This window comes from Netta rufina (assembly GCF_964035555.1).
Source record: "Netta rufina genome assembly, chromosome: 4".
NCBI classification, from domain to species: Eukaryota; Metazoa; Chordata; class Aves; order Anseriformes; family Anatidae; genus Netta; species Netta rufina.
This window is the reverse complement of record NC_140127.1, coordinates 71,113,552-71,131,276: the sequence shown is the minus strand read 5'-3', so window position 1 is coordinate 71,131,276 and position 17,725 is coordinate 71,113,552. Positions and strand designations below refer to the sequence as shown.

The 17,725-nt window shown below is 39.7% G+C and overlaps 1 protein-coding gene across 1 annotated transcript in view; it reads left to right on the top strand.

Annotated features, from left to right (window-relative positions):
- The window catches only part of POLR1A (RNA polymerase I subunit A), a 32,289-nt gene that overhangs the window by 1,620 nt on the left and 12,944 nt on the right, over positions 1 to 17,725 (top strand). The window contains exons 4-23 of the mRNA XM_084286854.1: positions 59 to 166; positions 992 to 1,077; positions 1,180 to 1,289; positions 1,758 to 1,844; positions 2,456 to 2,558; positions 3,060 to 3,222; positions 5,048 to 5,221; positions 5,429 to 5,551; positions 6,334 to 6,561; positions 9,312 to 9,566; positions 9,901 to 10,092; positions 10,818 to 10,961; positions 11,342 to 11,525; positions 13,045 to 13,127; positions 13,244 to 13,402; positions 13,725 to 13,823; positions 14,719 to 14,871; positions 15,065 to 15,147; positions 15,738 to 15,903; positions 16,410 to 16,631. Of these exons, the coding sequence (XP_084142980.1) occupies positions 59 to 166; positions 992 to 1,077; positions 1,180 to 1,289; positions 1,758 to 1,844; positions 2,456 to 2,558; positions 3,060 to 3,222; positions 5,048 to 5,221; positions 5,429 to 5,551; positions 6,334 to 6,561; positions 9,312 to 9,566; positions 9,901 to 10,092; positions 10,818 to 10,961; positions 11,342 to 11,525; positions 13,045 to 13,127; positions 13,244 to 13,402; positions 13,725 to 13,823; positions 14,719 to 14,871; positions 15,065 to 15,147; positions 15,738 to 15,903; positions 16,410 to 16,631 (2,922 nt within the window). The remainder of the gene's footprint in view (positions 1 to 58; positions 167 to 991; positions 1,078 to 1,179; positions 1,290 to 1,757; positions 1,845 to 2,455; positions 2,559 to 3,059; positions 3,223 to 5,047; positions 5,222 to 5,428; positions 5,552 to 6,333; positions 6,562 to 9,311; positions 9,567 to 9,900; positions 10,093 to 10,817; positions 10,962 to 11,341; positions 11,526 to 13,044; positions 13,128 to 13,243; positions 13,403 to 13,724; positions 13,824 to 14,718; positions 14,872 to 15,064; positions 15,148 to 15,737; positions 15,904 to 16,409; positions 16,632 to 17,725) is intronic.

Here is a 17,725-nt window from a genome sequence, read left to right as displayed (position 1 = left end):
TTTTCAGTTGATACTAATGTAAATATAGACTTATCCTTACCTATTCCTTTTCTTTCAGTTTTTAGAGCAAAGTGCAGATGCAACAGCTCTAGAAATTGAAGAAGAGTTAAACCACCATGTCCATGAAATCTTGCAAAGCCAAGAACCAAGCGATCAGTGTTCAAATGTAAGTAGAATCAGTGATCCCCTGAGGATACCAGATTTTGTCCTTTTAATACAGCCATGTGCACAAGAAAGTCTCTGTTTGACTATGTAGACTTTAGATTTTGTCTCTGAAATCTGAAGCGTGTTACATTTAGAGTGTAATGTCCAAAATTAAGCTTAAAAATACTCTTTGCTGGCCCACAAGAACTTACAGTAACTGTTAGAAAACAAATCACATTTTATATAAACCTAATGGAGATGTTTTTATAGCATGAATAGGATATAAAAATAGTCTCATGTTTCTGTCAGTACGTTACCTGCAGCTAGTGATACCTCTGCACAATGTGTCAGCTGTTCTGAGCTGCAGAACATTTTTGAACTCAGACATCCAGCAGTTTTGCAGCATAATGTGCATTAAAAATGTTTAAATTGCATGATTGTAATTGAATTCTTCTTTTCTTTTAAATACAGTTTAATGTAAGATGTTAGTAAAGGGAAATATTACTAAGTTTTAACATCTTAGAGCAGATTAAACTTGTTTTTTTCGAAAACAACCTAAGACCCTTAGGAACTTATGTATTCATTCACGAGCAGTCAAAAGAAGTGTGATTTTGGTCAATCTTCTAGCTTTTAGATTGGAGAAGACCTCTAATTAGAAAAAGCTTTATAATTTAGCACTGACTTGAAGATTAAAGATTATTGATAAATTTTAAAAGCAGGGAGATGAATGTTGGGATTGTATGTGTAATGCTGAGTTTGATGTAAATTAGGTAGTTTAATAAACTTGTGTCAAATGTTTTAAATTATTTTAATTATTTTCAATATTTTTAATTCCTCTCTTTATCAGGTAAAAAATGTTTGTGAGTGTAGAAATAAACTAATAGCACAATTCTGGAAAGCACATATGACTTCAAAGAGATGCCCAAACTGCAAGTAAGTTTAACTACACGAGGAAGTAAATTGGTGGTGTATAGTAAAATGTTGTAAGTCTTTGTATTAACCCTTTTTTACCTTTTTTTTTTTTTTTTCTTTTAGATCTAGAAGGTCACTGGTGCGAAAAGAACATAACAGCAAGCTGACAGTAACTTATCCTTCCACAGTGTATCGTAAGTCAGGAGAGAAAGGCACTGTGGATGAGCCAGCAGGTAAAATGTTTGCCATCCTGACTGTAGCTGTTGTCTCATCCAGTTGGGTATTTCATATGAACCTTGGTCCCACTGGTAATACTTGAGTCCTGTTTGCCTTTTTCAGCTGTAGGTTGACTCTTGTTTTTTGGTTTGGTCAGTGCAAAAAGGGATACAATTCACCATTAATAAATCAATCAAATAAATACAGTCAAATAAAGCATACACTTTAGCTGTAAAGAATGAGTGTTATTTCAGCTACATATTCACTAGTCACATAAATGGCTTATTTATTCCATACTTGGAAGGCTCACTTTATTTAATTCCAAATCGCCGAAGTAAACATGTTAATGATGCTTTATAATAGATATTAGCCAGTGTATTTTGTGTCATTTCCACTCCTTTTCTTTGCTGGAAACACTGATTGTTGTAAGCCAAGAAAACCTTTCAAAATAACCCTGTGTCTTTGGTTTTTTATTTATTTTTAAGCTATTGATGAAACACAATTAGGGAAGAGAGGGTACCTGACACCAATGACTGCCAAGGAGTTCATCATGTCTCTGTGGAAGAATGAAGGTAATGGTTATTAAGAGCAATGTTGTCTCCTGTTTTCTTTGTCCTTTAGTGGACAAAGTCTGCAAACGTTTTTTTCCGTATTAAATCCTTTTCAAATCTTTACCTTTTGCCTGGAGGGCTCCTGGTTGCAAGATAAATGTTTATGACAGAAGGGCTGGTACCTAGTGAAGGCAGAGAACTAAATTCAGTAAAGTAGCTCTCAAACTGTGGCTCCTTACAAAGCTTGGTTGTTGTTCAGGAAGAATATGATGTTCACATGGTGCTGTGTCTACTATTCCCCACAGTTACATTGGTTAAAGACTGGGAATGTATTTAGTGGTTTCTTCTTTAGAGTTTCCTATATGCTAAAAGTATCTGCAGTTGTCAGGAAAAATCAAAGGGTTTCATGTATCAGTCACAGCCAGTGACAAAAAAAATATATATTTGACCAAAAAGAACAATAAAATTATTTCTGAAGTACCTATGCCTAAATGTTCTTATTTTAAACAAGCTTTCTGGTATTTAACTTAGCAGATCATTTTGATTGACCAAGTGCATCTGGGGGATGAGGGATTAGATTCCCCAGAAAAAGCAGCATTAATGTGTTTATCTTTTCTATTTTCTCTTTTCAGGTTTCTTTTTGCGTTACCTCTTTCCTGGGATGGATTCCGATAAGAGTTCAGGATTTAGTCCAGATATGTTTTTTTTAGATCTGCTTGTAGTTCCGCCTTCAAGGTAAAAAAAAAATAAAATAATAATAATAAATAAATTACCCAAACAAGTACAAAACAAATCATGGGTTAAACCAAATACTTTTCTCAGGAGTCAGAGATGCAAACACCTCTAGTACAGGCACTGGTATACTAAAATGTCAGTGGAGACTTAAACAAACAAAAGTGACAGCAGTAACTGATGATAACTTTTACCAAGCTCCTCTGAAGTTACACTAAAGAAGTAAAATAGTAGTTTTGAAAAAAGTCTATTTTGGTATTAATATTTCAAACTATTACAGAATATTAGGATGTTACAGCAGTAGAGTGCTGGTAGAATGTCTTGTTAAAGAATTGTTCCTCTTTCGACTGTGCCAGTATAATAAATAAATAAAAGGTTTCAAATGCTCACTGTTAGTTTAAAGGGATTATTTTTTCCAGCCTTGAAGACTTAGCTTAGTGTGTTTGAGATTTATTATGCTGCTTTTTGGTGACGCTGATCTAAAATGGTCTTGATCTCCTGTAGGTATCGTCCTGTGAATCGTATTGGAGACCGGATGTTTACGAACGGTCAGACGGTCAACCTGCAGGCTGTCATGAAGGATGCCAAACTGATACGGAAGCTCTTGGTTTTCATGGCAAAAGAACAATGTCAGCCAATTAAAACTGTAGAAGGTGAAACCCAAACAGTAAGAGTTGCTTGTTATCTTATTCTTTACTATTTGGATATGCGGGGTGCAGTTTGGGTAGGTTCTTGTTTAAACTGTTTCAGTAACATTTTTTGCCTGGGCTGCTGGAATATATGCTGTTAGATGTGTTCTCTAGGTATTTTTGCTCACATCTTTCCATTCAGCTCTCTAGTGCAAAGGGAATATCCTTTTATGTGGACTTCTCTAGTAGTGGTTTTTATATTAGTCTACTGTATGTGAAACATGGGCTCTTGTTACTGGAAAATGAAATATTTACAGCAGAAACAGTTTATAATAAAACTTTAGGAGCATCTTATCAAATTAAAAATGGTGATGGAAAAAAGCCACTTTATCAGCCACTTTATCTTTTAAGCCTAGGAGAGCCAATTGTGATGCTGGTTATTTTTAACCATTAATGTCTAGATGAACTAAAAAAAATTCCAAATAGCCATAATTAGTAACAATGCTTGCTTACAGCCAGCCAGTTCACATGGTAATATGTGTCACCACCTTCATCCAGGCTATGTGGCTTCGTGCCGTTTTCCTATATTTGTTTTGGGAAGACTTCAAGGAGAAAGCTAGGGACACCTCAGCTTCTGTGTTTAGGCTGTGAATCATGGAGTTTGCTTACAGAGGGAACTTTCTGCATGGTGCATTGGACTGTGAATTTGCAGAGCACTAAATATGTGCATGGTCACTCTTAATTAAGTAATAAGTGCCCTTTTCTAAGCACAATTGTCGTACAGTATGCAACTCTCTGTGGAGTTTTAAGGTTTGGAACATGTATCTCTTGCCTTAGAAATCACCATTTTGATAACATAACTGTGAAGAAAACTTAAGGTAGAATCAGTCTGGATATCCCAAGCTTCTGCGTGTTACATTTTTTCCTTCTGTAGTAACGGTTATACCCTTGTTTTGGAATATCATCTGTATTCCAGCTATTTTTCCTCCACTGATATGAAGCCTAATATTTTTCTGACAGCCTTCAAACACTCTAATCTGCTCTGTCTTCATGGTGCTGTGCACACATGGAGGAAATGCTGGATCTCTGGCAGACATGTTCACTCCAGTGTACTGCCCTACAAGGGGAGAAACTTGTTAGCTAATTTGAAAAAAAGAATAGTAATGCAGGTTAACCAACACACTTAACCTACAGAGCAGAAATTGATCATAAACATACTGAAAACCTCTTTTCATATTTATTCATCAATCGTGTTATTAAGGGTTCTTTGATACTAGACTTAGTTTCAGCTGGATTTGGTTTACATCTTGAAGTTTAAGGGTTTTTTTTTAAACGTTTTAGTTACTGAGAGTTTGGCCACTAGGTGGAGATGTGCCCTTAAAATGTTTAAGGTGACAATATGAAAAAATGTGTTTTGGAGATGACTGGTATACAGCCTCCTAGGCTGTGAGAACAGTGATGTAAGTGCTGCAAGCTGTTGGGTTTGTATTTTCATCCGAAAATAGGGCTTCCTGGGAGAACAGTGGTTCTTAGCCTATGCTGACTAACCAGTAAAAAGCTAATTTGGAAAGAGGACTGTCACTTACCAAGCAATCAGCTAGTAAAATGCCACTGGAATATGTACGTGTGGTCTTTGGAGATCTCCCATCCAAGTCAGTTTCTAAACCTTGACAGCAGACCAGTCTGAAACGCTTAGGTGTAATATGTGTAAACATATCTTTAATTTTATTTTTTGAGTTGGTTTCTTCAGTGAGGTGCAAAATAGTGGTCAGTGTTTTCTTTGTCATTTAACACTGTGATTTCAGCTTGGTATCCAGGAGGTATTTCTTGTTAAGTCCAAGTTCCGATTTCCTGTTTCTGCAGGAGACCGGTGAGAGTAATGAACCTCTGGACCATTCTGTCCTGGCTACAATTCCAGGACAGACGATTGCAGATAAGCTTTACAACACCTGGGTTCGTCTTCAGGCTCACGTCAACATTGTCTTTGACAGTGACATGGACAAACTAATGACTGAAAAATACCCTGGTATTCGTCAGGTGAGTGGCAGGGAGAGTGTTAGAGACTTTGTGTGTCACAGGCTGGTAGAACAAGAGAAATGGATGGAATAAGAACTAAGTGTTATATTTTGTGCTCATTATGTAGGGGTTTTCATGATACTCACTTAATCACTTAATGTCTTGAGACTCTGTCTCATGTTGCATGCTTTTCTCTCACATTTTAGTCATTAACTTTTGTTTTCAAAGCTATTGGAGAAAAAGGAAGGACTCTTCCGCAAGCACATGATGGGAAAACGTGTGGATTTTGCGGCTCGATCAGTCATTTGCCCTGATATGTACATTGGCACCAATGAGATTGGCATTCCCATGGTAAGAAGAAAGAAAGGAGCATTTCTTTATGGTACAGCTGGGGGCTGAGCTATACTCTAGTGTTTTCAGCTACGCAGTAAACAGTTTAAAATGCAGAGATTTACTGACCCGTCTGGACCTTTTCCTCCCTCGTGCATCACAGTTGTGTCTTACTGTTGGATGTTAATGAAGAAGGAACATTGAAGAGCAGGAAATTCTTACCATTAGGCTGAACACTAAGTCTAGGAAAGAGAATGATTAAAAAAAAAAAGCTTCCTTGGCTTATGAATTAGTGCAAACTTTCTAAGTAGGTTCTGTTTCTCTCTTGATCTTTGTACAGTATCTTGTAATAGGCCTGACAGCCTTTAAGAAACAGCTATAGATACTTCTCAAACTTCATCTTTAATGACTCCCAGAGGTTACACCAATCCTGAACTTGAACTTCTCATAACCAGTCTCTTCTGGTTGTCTATCTGAGAACAGTGAGCCTGGTGGTTATAGGTTTTTCCCCTGTATTGTCAGTTTGTTTGCAGAATCTAAAATCATGCTAGGTTTTTAAATTGCTAATTCAGTTTTTCTTTCCTGCTCCGTAAAAAGGGCATAGTTATTGTTGTAGTGCCTTTTGAAACAGAAACATATCCATTTGGCATGACAATAGATTGAGAGGATGCACCCAAAATCTAAAAATAATTTATGTTGACGTTATCTGAGTTAATGTTTGACCCTGTGTCCTCAGTGACTTCTGTTCTAAATGAAAGCTGGACAACTAGTTATTTCTCTCCTTCTTTTTCCTTCCTGTCTAGGTATTTGCTACCAAACTGACCTACCCTCAGCCGGTCACTCCCTGGAATGTCAAAGAGCTGAGGCAAGCTGTCATAAACGGCCCAAAGGTTCACCCCGGGGCCTCCATGGTCATTAATGAGGACGGGTCTCGTACGGTGCTGAGTGCCAGCAGCCTGACCCAGAGGGAAGCCATAGCCAAGCAGCTTCTCACCCCTTCCTCAGGTGCACCCCCGACAGGACTGAAGATTGTGAGTATGACAAAGACTTGGCTTGGCAGAACCATTCTATCTGTGTTGTGTTTTTTTTAAGTGATAATGTTGTCCGTGGTGGTGGTTCTAACAGACTCCAAAAGACTCCCTGAGCAACACTGTCTTGTCTTTTAGTAGGTGGCTTGGAAAAGGTTGAAGGAATATCTGAAAAGAAGAGCCTGACACTTTTTTCTAATTTTAATAACCATTTTTTCATCCTCAGTTTTACTCATCTCTTAATGTGCTCATCTTTTAATGTGGTGTTCACATTACTTTACTCATCTCTTAATGTGGTGTTCATCTTGTCAAGATGCTGAAGAGTCTTTCCCTTACAGCTGGCTGTTCTTGGAAAGTCTCAGTAGTATGAAAGATATTCTTATGCTTTTGTGTTCCCCTGCCTCTCTGCCCTTCTCAGCCAACTTTAGAATTTTTTCATTTCTTTTAGAAATTCCAAATGTTCTATATTTGGAGCAGTTTTGTGGTGGTAGCTGAAATTCAATGTGTTTGTAGAGTAGGTGCACCACAAGCAGCTGATGTGCCCTGTCTGCCGCGATGGGTGCCCATGACCAAGTTCGGAGTCAAGTCCTCCCATTTTTTCCATCAGCCATGCTGGGAGTGGCACGGACTACAGGAGGAGTGTTTATTTTTTTTGGTACTGACTGCTGTAAGCTAGGATCCCTCTCCCTTTCACCATCTCATTTTGCAGATGGCAAAGCAAGAACCAACCCCACTGATGCCCATCTGTTTGTACAGATGCTAACATCTGTGGTGTGCTTGGTGCTTACATCAGTTGTTTCTTTGGAGCTGCTGGAGGATTTGAGTTCTCTGTGCTGCTACTTAATCAACCTTTGAAACTTCTCGGTTGTGATGTTTCCCCACCTTGTGAGTGTTGAGAACATTTTTTTAGGTGCTGGGGAGAATTGGTGTGGAAATGGCAAATGGTCATTTCATGCTGCCTGTTATCATACCCATGTCTAATAGAAGTGGATTTAAGATTTAAGACGGAGCATTTCTGTGATATCTCTTCTTTCAGAACCTATCACAGGGATAAAAGTGATAGTTACAATGCTCTTGCAAATTCTGTGTTGCTTCTGTTTCCTGGATGAGCCTGAAGCCTTTTAAGAAGAGTTTTGTTTTTTTTTCAGACGAGAAGAACCCACGCGCACCTGGCTTCCAGCCTAGGTGGCTGTTAAGTAAAAGTGGTGGTTGAGCTTTTACCTTTGAAAGCCATCCTCTCTCCTCAGGGTTCATCAGTGCAAACAACATGTGCAGACCTCTGACAGAGGTTGATATCCAAGACAGAGTAAAAAGAGCTGCTTTTGGTCAGTTCTGACTCAAATGCATGTAGGACGATCATTAAATGGAGCAGTAAATTGTTGGACAGCTCAGTACTCACTTTTTTCTTCTCTTACCTGAATTTCTGTAAAGAGTCCCTCTTTTAGTGTATATTTTTTGGGCTGAGAATAATCCTCCAGGGCTACACAGAATCCTGCATGTGGTAAATACACAGTGAAGGAAAACAGGCTTCTGGAGGGCCTCCAAACATCAGGGCTCAGGCATTTAAGTTTTGGCTCCAATTCTGAACTTTGTGGGGATTTCTGGATAAAGCATTACATAAAGTCAATCTAAAGTTTCCTTACTTGCAAGGAACAAATGATCTCCCCCTTAAGTTACACGCTGTTCTGAGGCCCCAGACTGTTGCAGTGGGATCAGCGAGGATGCCACCCGGTCTTCTTGAATACAAGGTGGTGCTTGAGGCTCACAAAGTGTTGGTGTGATTTGTGAGAGCTTTAGTGGAAGTCATTAATTCCTTGGGTGATTACTGCACCAGACTGCAAAGCTGCATCCGTCACAGATGCAGGGTTCTGTGGCTTTAGGGTTGTCAGTCCTGCTCAGTAAGAACTTCAAAATTTCACCTTGGCTTTTTTACTGGGATGATGACCTGCAAAACAGATGTGAAAATTGAGCTCACTGATGAAATAGATGCGGAAGACTCCCACAAACCAGGCTGCGAATGCATTGTGTAATGCTAAGCACAGCATGTTTAATCTCTGTTTGCTCTTAACTCCTGGAAATCGCAGCATGCCTGCTGAAATCTTCATATACTCAGTAAACACTGAGTATTTACACTGTACGAACAGGTTATCTTGAGCTGTTGATGATCGCTTTGATGGATCTATTATAGTGTGTATATACTGACAAATTAAAGTGAGACTATTTTGAGAGGCTGTGTTCTAGATAAGAGTTTGTTGTATGACCTCCACCATGTGCTTTACTCAAACATGAAATTAAGAGCTAGGAGCTCCCTGGCCTCTTCTCCAGCTACCTGGTCATATTATCTTACTCCAAGCTGTCCAGCACTGGCTTTATGGTGACAGGAATTATCAATTTGGCTTTGGGCAAATTCAGTTTATTTTCTCACTTACAAATAACAGAATTTCCCTTTTTCATTCTTCAATGCCCGTATTGCCAGGGGAGAGGAGGCAGGGTGTGGCTCGCACGCTGCTACCTTGGTTTGATGGCTGTGGTTTGTGGGTGTTAATGGAGCACAGAGCAGGCTTAGGCTGTGGTTTGGTAGAGAGCAGAGAGCTTTGGGAGTAAGTAGTCTTGATTGATTCTCTTAAACCTTTTGCACAGAATGTTAATACCAGAAAGAAACTGCTTTGAATGCGTGTGTGCTTTAAGATCCATTCTTTTCAAGAGGCACGCATGGAAATGTTTTATAGACATCAACTGCAATTCTCTTGCAGGTTTGTCGTCATATTAAAACAGGAGATGTGCTTCTACTGAACCGCCAGCCCACTCTTCACAGACCCTCCATCCAAGCTCACCGGGCCAGAATCCTGCCTGGAGAAAAAGTGCTGAGGCTTCACTACGCCAACTGCAAGGCTTACAATGCTGATTTTGATGGTGATGAAATGAATGCCCATTTTCCACAAAGTGAGCTGGGTAGAGCAGAGGCCTACACTTTGGCCTTCACTGATGAACAGTATCTAGTTCCAAAGGTAAATAAAGCTGTCAGATAAACTTCCTCCATGAAATCACGTTGTTTATTTATTTTTTTTTTGCCAGCTGTGCTCAGCAGATTTTTGTTGTTCAGGCATTGTTACTTGCTTCTCATCTCCCCAAACTGAGTTGTGATGTGCACTCTGTAAGAGGGAACACCTAAACAATCTTGTTCCTTTTAATTGTTGATGCCTAGGAGAGATTTAGAAGAGAGCTGTACTGTGATGAAGCCTTCCTAAGAAGGGACTTTGATGCATTTATCAAGCTAGACTAATTTGGGAAGCTGCAGGCACTTGCCTCCCACGAAACCTTTTTTCTTCCAAATTTCTTTAGGATGGCAAACCACTTCCAGGACTGATCCAGGACCACATGATTTCTGGAGTCAGCATGACAACCCGGGGCTGCTTCTTCACAAGAGAGCAATACATGGAGCTTGTTTACCGGGGCCTGACAGACAAAAAAGGAAGAATTAAAGTATTTCCTCCTGCCATTATGAAACCACAGCGACTATGGACGGGAAAGCAGGTAGCTTATAATTTATTGGGTTAAAGAACACTGGTGGTTCTAAAGTAAGCAGAACACTACTGTTACAATGGGTGCTGCTGGGGGCTGATGAAAAGCTGCATCCTGTTGTCTAAGCAAAACCATATCTGAACTGAACCATACAGATCTTGATTGTATATTCTCACTAAGGCTATAAGAGTCTTTTCATTTAAAATGACAGAATTAGCATAGTACTTTTACTTGTTGCTCTTATCAGTCTTGCAGATAGAAACATAATGCTGCAAGCATCAGAGCAGAGAAAGAATTTGGCAATCACAGTAAGCAGAACTTGCTGAGAGTGGAAGAGTAAAGTTACACCAGTCGCTGTTTTTAAACCTCTGAACTTAAAGGTTTTAGGTAAATACTCTAGTATTTTAATTTTTGGTTGAGATCGTCATTATATTGATGTAGTATCTGAGAAGCCCAAGTGGATGGACAGTTATTTTTCCCATTAACAAGGAAATTAAAAAAAGCTCTGGTGCCATTTGTTTCAGAGTAATTGTGTCTCATTGCAACTCTAGCATCTGAAAGAGCAAAAGCATATTCCTTTCTTGTAAACATCACACTTTTGATTTTTTTTAAAATGTTTGTTGTCAGTGAAAATACATGTATAGATTGTTGGTTTCCTTCTCTTTGCCAAATTCTGTACAGTGAGAAAGGAATATGGGAAATAAATAGTTCTTGCCATTCTTTCTGCTTCTTTGTAGGTTGTTTCTACATTGCTAATAAACATCATTCCAGAAAATCACGTGCCACTGAATTTGACTGGAAAAGCTAAGATTGGTGGAAAAGCCTGGATAAAGGGACCTGCAAACAGATGTCTAAACCTTGATTCAATGTGTGAGTCGCAGGTATGCTGGTGCTGCACCTCTGGAGGCTGGGCTGGGATGCCTTTTAATCTAAATATGTATGGAGTAGAGGAATGGGAAGGGAAACAGAATGATGATGAAATTAAAAACAGGCATTGAAAGATGCTGACAGAAGGTGGTAATCACAGGATAGGGTTGAGTGTAAAGAAAAACTCTCTTCTAATCCTGCCTGATGCAGATTCCATCTAAGTACAGGTAAACAGGTAATATTGGTGAATATGTTTAACTGTTCACCAATATGTGGGCTTTTAAAGCTTTTTACTTAAAGCCTTCTTTTCATGTGTCTTATTTACTCAGAAAAACCTGAAAAGGTCGTATTGGGATCAAAATTTTTTCCTGAAGCGTTGTGTTTTCTTTTTCAGGTTATTATTAGAAATGGGGAATTACTTTGTGGCGTGTTGGACAAAGCTCACTTTGGCAGCTCTGCCTATGGTCTGGTCCACTGTTGCTATGAAATCTACGGGGGTGAAACGAGTGGGAAAGTGCTAACATGTCTGGGACGCCTCTTCACTGCTTATCTGCAGCTCTACAGGGGATTTACAATGGGTGAGTAACACAAGGACTAATTCACCAGGGCACTGCAGCATCTCATGAGGTATAAAACAGACAGTGTTGGGTAGAATACATGCCAAGAGTTCTGTAAATAAACTTCTACAAGACAGTGTCCTTGACTGGGATCGCTGTTTGCCAACTTTTTCCCCCTCACTCCTGTTTTTTACATAGCTGGCCTTTTAAGCATAAAGAGAAAGCATAATCATAAAGATGTCCATTAAATTCTCTGATCTGTCCTGCCTGATTGAAGTGTGAAGAGTGTAAATGTCTCGTGTTTAAATTTCATGTTGACAAAACTTCCTATGAAGCTCCATGTTTTTTTTACTTCTCAGAGAATAATGATTGCACAGAAACCATAACAACTGATAAGTGAGAAGGGAGGACTCTGAGGGGTTATTAGTCAAGTCTAGCATACCTCATTCTACTGTAAAACTTTTGGTAAATATTTGACTTTCATTACAGTTTTGCAAACTCATACAAGAATGCACTTGGCAGTCAATAAAAAAATTGACCCTTACTCTGCTCCCTCTTCTTGCAGTAGTTAAAATATTTCAAATGACCGTGTAGAGCTTTGCAAGATGTTCTTATGCTAATGAAAAATTTATGGTATGTAGCATCAGGAGAGTTTAAATTCACTTGTGAAGGCACAACATAATCACTTGGAGTTATGTAGAGCAGTAGTAAGCTTTGACAGCAGCGAGGAAACAACAGTCTTCTGTGAACCAGAGAAAAGTGGGAGATCTGTTGAAGTAAGATGATTAATTGCCTCTAAGATACAGAAAATATATCTTGAAAGTAAGGGCACAAAAGCTCACTTGACAGAGATAATGAGCAAAGAGCCTGGGATCATTAGATTTTTAAAACATCAGAAAAAGGGAAGTGGGACTGGAGCAGGAGCCTAGTGTTTGGTGAAGATGAGATGATTTAGCACTGAACAAAATGAGTCAGAGATGAGATGAATGAGGTTCAGAAGGAGTCAAGGAAGAAGAGACAAGTTTATAATGGGAAGAAGAGAGCAAGGACTGGACAGTGAAGGGACATGTAATGGGACCGTTAAGCTCCTTTGTGTTATAAACCTCAGTATGAAAGAGTCCCACTGGTCCCCACAGAAATGCTGAACGCGTAGAGTCTTGGAATAATTTACTCTGGGAGGGACCTGTGGAAGTGATGTAATGCAGCTCTCTGCTCAAAGCAAGTCCTGCCAGGTGAGCTTGTGCAGGGCTGTGTCCAGTCAAGTGAGTATCTTCGGGGATGGCACTTCTACAATCTCTCTTGGCCAGCATTTGATCTTGGATACTGTGATTTATTTATTTTTTTTCCCTCTTGAAGAAATTTTTATTTCCGTCTATCTTTAAAAGCCAGACAAATGTGTCTCCTTCAGTCTGTCCTCATCCATCATGTGTTTTATCCCTTTTAGTGACCATTTTTGGTGACTTCTGAAGGATGTGGTAAATACGTTCACAATTGTTTCTCTGTTTGGATCATGATGTGGTCTGTCTGTCTTCTTTAACAGGGATTGAAGATATCTTGGTTAAACCTGAAGCAGACCAGAAAAGACAAAAAATCATTGAAAAATCAAACCAGCATGGTATTGAAGTAAGTTATTTTGCAGAGCTTTTTTTTCATAATAATTAAAAAAAAAAAAATTAGAAAATCTGCCCTATGTAATCATGTCTGCTTGGCACCTAAAAAACCCCTTGTTTTATTTTCAGGCTGTTAGAGCTGCTCTTAATTTGCCAGAAACAACGTCATGTGAGGAGGTCCAAGGGAAATGGCAGGATGCCCATCTCTGCAAAGACCAGAGGGATTTTAACATGGTTGATCTGAAATTCAAGGAGGAAGTAAACAATTACAACAATGAAGTTAACAAGGTTGGCATCGAGGCATCTGTATATACTAATCTTGTTTGGAAAGTTAATTCCATGTTGATGAGGGGTGCCTGACTGCTCTGGAGGCTGGAGCTTTCCATCTGTCCCCAGCTTAGGCTTCACATACTGCCTTGCCAGTACCTCAACCTCATCCTCTCTGAATAAGATGGCTTAATATTCAAGATGCTTTTAAGATTATAAATAGGAATGCCTGTGATTTGTCCTGGTTTTACTTCTTAAAGCCTTTGACAGGAATTGCTTTGGTTCATTGTTTTATTACTAATAGTTTTGTTCTGTTCCCCTCACCACTATTCTAACTCTTTAGGTTTGTATGCCCCTTGGTCTGCACAGAAGCTTTCCGGAGAACAATTTGCAATTGATGGTACAGTCAGGAGCCAAAGGGTCCACTGTAAATACAGTACAGGTAATGACAGTTATAATTACTGAGCAGCTACGTATATTGATGTAATTTGTCCAAGAGTGCAAGTTATTGAGTAGGTCTCCTATGACTCTCTAATTGCCATGCAAGATTTTTATTGTGGGCTTTGGGAATGCAAGTTTTTGCATGGAAAAGTTTGGGAAGAATATGATAAAGACCTCAGCAGATAATTTTACCCTTTTTTTTTTTTTTTTTTTTTTTTCTTCCAGCAGTTCTTAGTGCATTAAGGATTCATAGAAACTGCAGGCCTTCTTGTTGGAAGGAATGCTGCAGATAATACAAACAAACCTCCTGCAGGAGAAAGAACTTTCCCTGGCTCTTGCTGGAGACTGACTCATCAGTTTCCTTCTTCCACTGCTATAGGAACAATGAAATCTTACTTTGAATTTAGTGGAAATGGCAACAATGCTATTTCCTTTTGCCTTCTGCAATGCAGACAAAACACCAAACATGCTGTATAAAAAGGCTATCTAAAGTACCAAAGGTCAAGAGGTTTTTTTTGCTTCATTTTGTTTTTTATTTTGTTCTGTTTTTAGTGAAATGCTGGGAGGTAGTAAGGGTAACGAAGAGAACTAATTATTTAAAATATTTTAGTTTCACATCTACTTATATTAAAATATTCATACAGAATGTGAATAGAAGTGTTGAGGGTGAGTCAAGGGGTGGAATAACTTTATTTAAAAAGACCAGATGAGATCCACGTGTTGTTACTGTCCATCAGCAGCAAGAACACTTAATGAACATAACATTTAGTGAACATGTAATTGCTTTATTAAGTTTTTCAAGAAAAAACGTTGCACTTACGTGAGCAAAAAGTTGGATGGAAAAGTGATGTTTCCTTTTATCTTTTCTTGCCTGTGCTTTTCCTGTCCACATGCAGATCTCTTGTTTGCTGGGCCAGATTGAGCTGGAAGGTCGAAGGCCCCCGCTGATGGCATCTGGCAAGTCTCTGCCGTGTTTCCAACCTTACGATTTCTCCCCTAGCTCAGGAGGATTTGTGACTGGCAGATTTCTCACTGGAATCAAACCATCTGTAAGCTTAATACTCATTCTGCTTATACTGAAATTTATTTAGATCTTACTATTTTAATACAGAGTATTTTGCCATGATAGATAAATCACCTATGTTTACCCTGCTTTCAAATGCAGCTTTTCAGAAAGAATATGAATTACCAGTCTTTGTGTACTTGTCAACAGAATGCTGATGGGATTGTGCTTATGTTTAGGAATTCTTCTTTCACTGCATGGCTGGCAGGGAAGGTCTTGTGGATACAGCTGTCAAAACCAGCCGTTCTGGGTACCTACAAAGGTAAGAGGCTTATTAAAGACTTCCAGCCTTTAAATTATATTTTTTCCTGAAGTATGGTAGGCTGGAGGAAGTGCTTAGGTAGCTTAGAGTAACTTCATAGCGTACTTAATATTCACAAAAAGAGTTTGCTGTTTGAAATTCTCCAAATATCCGGGGACAAGGAAAGATGCACGTATTCCTTGCAACTCATTTTTTTTAGGCCACATTCTGGGCCTCATCTTTATTCAGGCCACACCTGCAGTGTATAGAAGAAGGTGGAAATTCTGTATTGTTTCGGAGGGTAGTGAGGGGTTCTAAAAGAGTTTCTTCTTGTACACAGCTGTTTGTGTGACAACAGAAATAGCAAGTAACTTGCTGTTTCATTTTAAGTTTTTTCAGTCCAAGGAAGTTGGATGGAGCAACATGCAGAAAACATTGCAATATCATCACCTGTTTTGTTTGTATGTCATGTCTAAGGTTTTTTTGCTTGCAGAATTCCTGATAAGTCCTTAAGTGAAATTAAGATTTTACTGAAAACAGTATTTTTCGTGTTAGAGTTATCATCCTTGTTACTGTGCAACCTCAACGTGTTTTAATTTTCTTTGAGATAGGTGTATCATAAAACATCTGGAAGGACTGGTGGTTCAGTATGACCTGACTGTACGTGATAGCGATGGCAGCGTTGTGCAGTTTCTCTATGGAGAAGACGGCCTTGATATCCCTAAAACTCAGTTCTTACAGCCTGAGCAGTTTCCTTTCATTGCTGAAAACTATGAGGTAGAGCACCTAAATCTTAACTATCTATGTGGTGTGAAGGGGAAGACTGAAATGTGTGGTTAATTTTTGGCATGTCCATTAGTGATCTAGTGGCATAGGTGTTTGCATGTCACTTTCAGACCATGCTACATTTTTATTTGCCATTGTTTTTGAAATATGGAAGTGATTATTAAGTCTGTAGAATGATTTAAGCATTTTGAAATTCATTAGAGCATCAAATGCTCTTCCTGTTGTCTTTTCTATTTGAACTCTGCAATTGGATTCTCATCAATGCAGGTGATGTTACTGTTCAGCCTCTCAAGTTTGATAACTTCCTTTTACCAGTATCATTTCAGTTGCTGCTTAGAGAAGAGTAGCACTAGTCACATAAAAATAGATAGATTGGAAAATTGTTTTACTGCAGCTGAGCCTTTTCAATTGCAATAAATACCTATTCAGTTTGTTCTGCCTGTGCAGCTACCATGAGTATAGAGAGGAAAGTAATCATCCAGGTAACTGTCTTGTAGGTGATCCAGAAAGCAAACCATCTGGATGAAGCTTTAGCAAGGATGGAATCCCACCAAGCCAACCAGCAGTTCAAAGCCATAAGAAAGTGGCAAGCCAGGCACCAGGGCTCTGTGCAAAGAGAAGGAGGTTTTCTGATGTTTTCCCAGAAGAAAATGGCAAGTGTGAAAGCACAGATGCCAGCAGGAGAAAGCAAAAATGGAAGAGATCCTGCTACTTTACAGGTAACATGGAAGCAGTTGAATTGACCTAGCCCTTTTATATTTTTTAATGAAGTTGCAGAATTCAGTGACTTCTGTTGTTCCGATGTGTTTCAAGGGCTACTTAAAATCACAGAATCACAGAATTTCTAGGTTGGAAGAGACCTCAAGATCATAGAGTCCAACCTCTGACCTAACGCTAGCAGTCCCCACTAAACCATATCCATAAGCTCTACATCTAAACGTCTTTTGAAGACTTCCAGGGATGGTGACTCCACCACTTCCCTGGGCAGCCTGTTCCAGTGCCTCACAACCCTTTCAGTGAAGAAGTTCTTCCTAACATCTAACCTAAAACTCCCCTGGCTCAACTTAAGCCCATTCCCCCTCATCCTGTCACCAGGCACGTGGGAGAACAGGCCAACCCCCACCTCGCTACAGCCTCCCTTGAGGTACCTAAAAAGAGCGATAAGGTCGCCCCTGAGCCTCCTCTTCTCCAGGCTGAACAAGCCCAGCTCCCTCAGCCACTCCTCGTAGGACTTGTTCTCCAGGCCCCTCACCAGCTTCGTCGCCCTTCTCTGCACCTGCTCAAGCACCTCCATGTCCTTCTTGTAGCGAGGGGCCCAAAACTGAACACAGTACTCGAGGTGCGGCCTCACCAGAGCTGAGTACAGGGGGACGATCACCTCCCTCGCTCTGCTGGTCACACTGTTCCTGATACAAGCCAGGATGCCGTTGGCCTTCTTGGCCACCTGAGCACACTGCTGGCTCATATTCAGCCGACTATCCACCATCACTCCCAGGTCCTTCTCTGCCTGGCAGCTCTCCAACCATTCCTCTCCCAGCCTGTAGCTCTGCTTGGGGTTATTGCGTCCCAGGTGCAGGACCTGGCACTTGGCCTTGTTGAACTTCATGCAGTTGGCCTCAGCCCATCGGTGCAGCCTATCCAGATCAAACCAGTTATCTTTTGAAGGGATCGTATGTCAGCTGTGCGAGTAATGAAACTGAGATTCATTTATTACTGTTTAAAGTCTGTGGGCCATAGAGCTAGGACAGAGGCCAAAAATTGAGGTAAAACTGGTTTTAGAAAACAGCCCATAGAGGTATTTTTGTGTGTTTTA